General features: G+C 29.4%; 1 protein-coding gene across 1 annotated transcript; it reads left to right on the top strand.

Annotated features, from left to right (window-relative positions):
• Nucleotides 1-975: 975 nt before the first annotated feature.
• LOC107494786 (uncharacterized) lies at nucleotides 976-4,849 on the top strand. The gene is made up of 9 exons (XM_016115822.3): nucleotides 976-1,332; nucleotides 1,501-1,616; nucleotides 1,877-1,930; nucleotides 2,039-2,063; nucleotides 2,311-2,433; nucleotides 3,048-3,214; nucleotides 3,543-3,612; nucleotides 4,018-4,116; nucleotides 4,576-4,849. Exons 1-9 carry the CDS (start codon nucleotides 1,153-1,155, stop codon nucleotides 4,654-4,656), a joined length of 915 nt encoding a protein of 304 aa, XP_015971308.2. The 5' UTR covers nucleotides 976-1,152; the 3' UTR covers nucleotides 4,657-4,849.
• Nucleotides 4,850-6,542: the final 1,693 nt, after the last annotated feature.

Raw genomic sequence — 6,542 nt, 5'->3', positions numbered from 1 at the left:
TAAATTTTTTTATTTATTTATCTCAAATTTGATTATTCATATATACAAAAAAATTATACATTGTCAAATCTTAAATTATAAATTAATTTTAAAGTTTTCTTTAAAAAAAATTAAAATAATTAAATAAATTTATATTTATTATTTATCATGCAAAATATTAATTTAATTTGTAAATATCATATTTTATTATCATTTTTTAATGATGAATAAGAGAATGAGTTAGTGAAAAATTTTCATTTAACATTAAATTTTTTCCATTAACAAAAATATTTGTGCAAATGCTTATAAAAATAATACTTTAAAACTTGCATGTAATGCAAACTAAATTATCTTTGTAGTCAAATTTATAAATTTTAGTCAATTATAAGTTCAATATGAATGATTAACAAAAGTAGAGATTATTGGTATACTTGAAAAGCTAAAAAAGATATCTCTATCATATTACTTAATTTTTAAAATCTTATTAGACATTATTTATTTATTTTTATTATTTTATAAATTATGAATATATATCTATTTATATTTTTTATTTATATAATCAAGCTGAGAAAACAATGCACTGACTATATAGAAATATTAGATTACTAAAAAAGATTGTGTAGTACTACATATTTTAGAAACGTATATTAAGAATTAAAACACATAAAAAAAGTAGTGTAGTTATTAGTTATGAGTTTCATGTTTTCATCTTATTTTTTTATGTAATTTAAATAAAAAATATTAATTTATTCAAATAAAATTAAAAGTATTTTTTATATTTATTTTTTAAAAATCTATTTAAATATAAAATAACTTTTTTATTAAAAAATATTTAAAAAATAAAAAATTTAAATATATATATATTTTTTAAATCAATCCAAACTTACTCTAAAAAAAAAACAATTGTTGGCCGAATATTAAAATAAAAAAAAGTGGATTTTAGTAGTCTACCAACTTGCTATGAAATAGATATTAGTTAAGCATTTAGGAGAAAACTATCTGCACCGGACGTTTCTTGAGTTTGCTCAGTCACTGATACATGCTACGAGAGAGTTCTTAACTGGAAAGAACAAGGGAAAGTGACTATCATGCCCCTTCTTCCCACTCTTCACCTTCAAATTCTTCAGTGTCTTCACCTTCAACACTTGCAACACTGAGAACCCGTTAACGGAAATGGTTTGTGTTTATAGCCTCTCTCGTTTTGACGCAACCATTCCTCCCTCTTCATTCCTCGGTTCCTCCGTGTCATTTCCAAGCACTCATGTCGTTTCCAACCACAAGTTCTCGATACTATCAATGACTATTAAGCGAAGCTCTAAGCGTCTCAAATACACCGCTCCTCGTTTCACCAAGGTCTATATACTTCACTTCATTTACATTGAAGCCACGTTTTTTGATACATATTACAATTGATCCCAAAAAAGATTTTGATTTAGAGAGAATACTTTGATTCTTTTCTTCTATACTTGTCTTAATGCGAGTGCTATTAACCTTGTTGCGCACTATGGATTCAATAAGCAGGAGGATGGGTTGGTGTACATTGAAGCTGATCCATCAGGCTCCGACACGTGGAAATTGGAACCAGTTGTTAATCTCTTGAAAGAAGGTGCTGTTGGTGTTATCCCTACCGATACCCTGTGAGTCCTTCTCAATCCTTTGGGGATTTTAATTTAATGTTGTATTCCCTTGTCTTTGTTCGTTAGTATCTTTGAATTAGCATATTTTAGGAGAAATTGTATGTATTATCATTTTAATCTAATATTATCATTTTAGGTTAATTCAATTCAAACATACACAATTAGCTTTTTTTCTAACCTATATTTACACTAAAATATGACGTAAATTGATTGATGGATGCACAAGGTTAATGAATGTTTTACCTTCTTTGTCTATTTAGATATGCTATAGCATGTGACTTGAGATGCCAATCAGCTATTGAACGACTTCGTAGGTCGGTAACTTTTTGCTAATATTGATTCTTGTGTGTTTTTTGTTGCCACTGAATGATTCCATTTTTTTTTATCCCTAATTAACTTAAGAGTGTAGTGTTTTGTTGCAGAATCAAGAATATAGAACCTTCTAAGGTGAGAAACACATACAACTTCTCTCAGTCAGTTAGTCTTAGTCAGTTGTTAATGTGCTTTGAACTGGCCAGTTGCTGGATATTGGGTACCTATTTCGCATTATGTTGCCATGTCACATGCTTGTAATCACTTTATATTCAGTTAGGTCTCATGATATCGAGCACGGTTTGAAATTTTGTACATTTTCAATGCATATCTGTATATGTATTATTAGTCAAAGTCATTCGCAATTCCTCTGTGCTTGCAGCCTCTTAGCATCTTATGCCACTCGTTTCGGGACATAGACAAATTTACGACTGGATTTCCTCGTGGTGATGGTCAAGGCCATGCAAATTTATTCAAAGTAGTTAAGCATTACTTGCCTGGTCCAGTAAGTATGCTCTCTGGTCCCTAGAGTAAACATTTTGTGAATTCATGAATATTATAATGTTTCTTGGAGACAAATCCACAGGAGGAGCATTGTATAATCTCACGTTAACAACAGAGACAAAAATTCACTTCACTACATTATATAATCATGCATCCAGGCTCATATCTATTTCCAGTTAGTTTGTAGCTTTGTACTATAAGTGACTTGTACATATCATCGTAAAAGGAAAAAATAACACTGGTTACAATTGTTTATTGAAAATGTACAAACTTAAGTCACAAAAGCTGCTTGTATAATGTGAGATCTCAATGAATAAGTAGCTTTGCATTGTATTCAATGATTATTTGAACCTTTAGTGTTGTCTTCTGAACTATTTCTATGCTATAATTCATCTCTACATGTTGCTTGAGGTATTCTAAAATAGATCAAAAGGCACTGTTGTGTCATATCTTGCCTATTCGTCAAGTATATTAGTATATTATGTAATATTAAATGTATTTATGTGATGAATTCCTATTATTTGGATATGTTGTCACCACTCACAAACATCTTAGCGTCCTTGTCATATAGTAGTAGACAGTTACTTAGTGACTCTGTTTATGATTAAATGACAGTACACTTTCATCTTAATGGCAAGCAAAGAATTACCTAAGCAGTGTATAAGGGTTGGGACTTCATCTGCTAAATATGCATCAAGGAAAAATGTGGGTGTTCGTATGCCTGATGATGCCATTTGTCAAGCAATACTTAAGGAGATGGATTCACCATTAATATGTACAAGGTTTGTTCAATTTGTTTGATCTTTTTTTATTCTTTGCATTAGGAAAGAGATATTGTTGTTTGAATGACAGTGTTGTCATGAGACAAAAAGTGGGTTGAGTTAGCTACACCCAAAACCACACACTTTGATATACATGGTTGAATGCAGCCATATCATAGAAATGATGTTGATAGTTAGAAAACTAACTAAAATCATTCTCCATGGTAAATCATAACCAAAATAAGTAATTAGGCATTGACCCCCTCCTTTTCGTAATTGATTCACGAGCATAAGAAGCATGATAGTTTTTGCATATGATTTAATATTTTTCTGATTATCCTTGTTTTAGCATCAAGTCTCTGAAGGAAGATGAGTGGATGATTGATCCAGTTATGATAGCTGATACATATGGACCAGAGGTATCAAACATTCATTTATGTGCGTATTTGGTTCATAACTAAGATTTCTCTTCTCCGTTTAAACAACGCCCGCTCCAAAATAACAGTACATATTATTGGCATTTGAAATGATTCTTAGAAAGTAGGCCATATCATTTTCTTAGTATATTAATATGTAGGCATGGCAGATTCTAGGTATGCATGCTTCATATGTTTTTCCCTTTTTCATTTGGTCGAACGTATCCATGCTTTTGAATCGATTCATTACAACGCTATTGATACTATTTTCTATCCCGGCTATAGCAAAAAAAAAAAGCTTGTGACAATTAAGATTATGAACTTCATTTTAGAATTCTTTTACCCAGTGATTAAAGAAGTTATATTTTGAAAGGAGAAGCACCTAAACACCTTTATTTTGGTTTTCAGGGTCTTGATTTCGTCGTTGATGGTGGTGTACGAGTGGCTGATCCATCCACAGTGGTTGACATGACAAAAATTCCTCCCAGAGTCCTTCGCGAAGGAAAGGTAGAATTTGTAAAAGTGTAGGTTACAATTTTTTTTTATATTTATTTATTTATGGTTCTGAATGGCACAAATTACCTTTGCAAGTTGAAATAATGGGCAAGACTCATCTAGAGTTCTGGTTGAACTTTAGAGAGTAAATTGCAGCATTTGAACCGTTGTTGAGAAAATCAATAGTTTTAGATTATATTTTTAGCATTTATTTTTATCTTATGAATGTTGATATTGTTAATTTTTTTTCCCACCAATGGTTTAGGTACTATATAAAGTGTAGGTCACATTTCAGTAGGGCTAAATCTCACAACAATTAACAAGAAGGAAATAAAAGAAGTTAGCTTTTTTTAGCTAAGTGCTAACTATCATGTCTATCGTTGATGCTAGATAACCAATGTTTTCTTTACTTCTTTCCTTGGCCTCAATGGCCCAAAAATTGAAAATAGAATATGTAATATGATTTTTCAGGGTCCTATTCTACCATGGATGGTTTTGGAAGATGATCAGAAAGCTGATGTTGATAAAGATCTCATACCGGCTGCAATTTGAAAGATAAACATTGATTCTTATGGAAGACTGTACAAAAACTTGTCAATGATTTCTTTTGTCTTTTCCCATTTGACCCCATCTCTCCCAATGAATTTTCCTTTGTTATTTAGTATTACTCCTTTTTTGGGCATACAAGAACAAACGAAGGAAAGATATGTATGAAAATTGTAAACATCAAAGAAAAACTGTTATATGCACAGCATAGATATTTTGTGTAAATAGCATCTCATGTCTTCAGTTTCACACTAGACATATTCTTTATTATCTTTATACACTTCATTAATGATGTAAGAAATATCAGACAAAATACTTATAAAAGCAAGTTTATCAGATACTTATCGAAATGATATAAAAAGTATCAAACTATGATGGAGAAGTTAGAGTTCATATATATGTTAAGAATAGAATAGTTTATTTGTCTTTAGCGTTGACAAGAGTTTATAGGTACTTTTAAGATACAAATTTATCAAATTTCTCGGTCTGATTACGGGTTATTGTTAAATTATAAAATTGGTAATGTGATATTATTAAGTCTTTTTGACCATTAAGTTTAAGGAATTTTTTTAAATAGATAATTTAATTATTTTATTTACTGAAATATATAATTTATAACGCATTTATTAATTTGTATAATTTGGCTACAGTAAATGTCTAAAATTTGGCTACAGTAAATTTCTACTGGTTCGCTAGTTTATTGGTTTAACCGATAAAATCGGTAAAATCGATAATATGTAAATAAAAAATATAAAATAGTAAAAAACTTAAAAAATTTAAAATACATATCTTTACCAAAAGAACAACTAAATCTCAAATTTTAAAGACAACTAATACAAAGACATAAAATTAGTTAGTGCTACTACAATAATATCTTAATTTGACACAATAAGAATACCAATCCATAATATCAATAAATTTCAATACTAATATCAAAACAGATAACTTTAATCACAATATTAACATTGAAATAGATAAATATTAATAAATTTTTAGTAAAGTTTATATTTCTATTAATAATGGTACATAATTAAAAATATAATTAATTCAAAAAATAAAAAATACAAAATTAAAATTAAAATTAAATTAGATATTTATAAAATTATTTAATTCAAGGATTTACTATATAATTAGTCTTTGTCATAGATAACATTGAAAAGCATAGTGACATCGTGGCAATGAAGATGGAGCTAGAGGACCGTAGGTCGCACTGGATCAAAGGTAGAAATGCAGTGCTATGGAGCATCGTTATTGGACCGATTTTTATCGAATTTGACCGGTTTTTACCGATTCATGCCAATTTTCATCCTTAAAAGGTCCAAAGAACGAACTGAACCGGTTTATGATTTGGTTCACCGATTTTTTGGTTGAACCAGTCGGTCCGATTTGGTTTTAACAACTATGCTAGTTTTTCTATTTTATTTATGGTGCATCAACTTCATGTTTTCCATCTTTCAATTTGTATGAGTTGGGCACAATTATTGTATTTATTTATCATTCATTTTAATTTCTTCTACCAACCTTTTTAAGTACTAATTATACATTAAAATCATAGAACTCACTTTTCTTTTAAATCGTATCATTTAATCAAAGAGTTCCGACCTAGTTTCAAAACCAAATCATTTAAACCAAAGTTCCAAACCAAATTTGAAAATCATTCTGAACCTTAAAACTTTGGTCATATTTCTGTTCCACTCCAGATTCATAGGATTAAGAAAGAAAACAACACCTTAGAATTGAATCAAACATTAATTAAATGCAAGGTTCTAAAAACTAAACCGGTCATCGAACCGCTTTAGCTACTGGTTTACTAGTTCATAGGTTTAACCAGTTAGACCGTGGTTGAATCGAAAAAACCGTTTTATAATTAAATAATAAATAAAATATAAATA

Source organism: Arachis duranensis, chromosome 6 (genome assembly GCF_000817695.3).
Source record: "Arachis duranensis cultivar V14167 chromosome 6, aradu.V14167.gnm2.J7QH, whole genome shotgun sequence".
Classification (NCBI taxonomy): Eukaryota; Viridiplantae; Streptophyta; class Magnoliopsida; order Fabales; family Fabaceae; genus Arachis; species Arachis duranensis.
The sequence above is the reverse complement of the archived record's forward strand: the minus strand, read 5'-3'. Positions and strand labels throughout refer to the sequence as shown.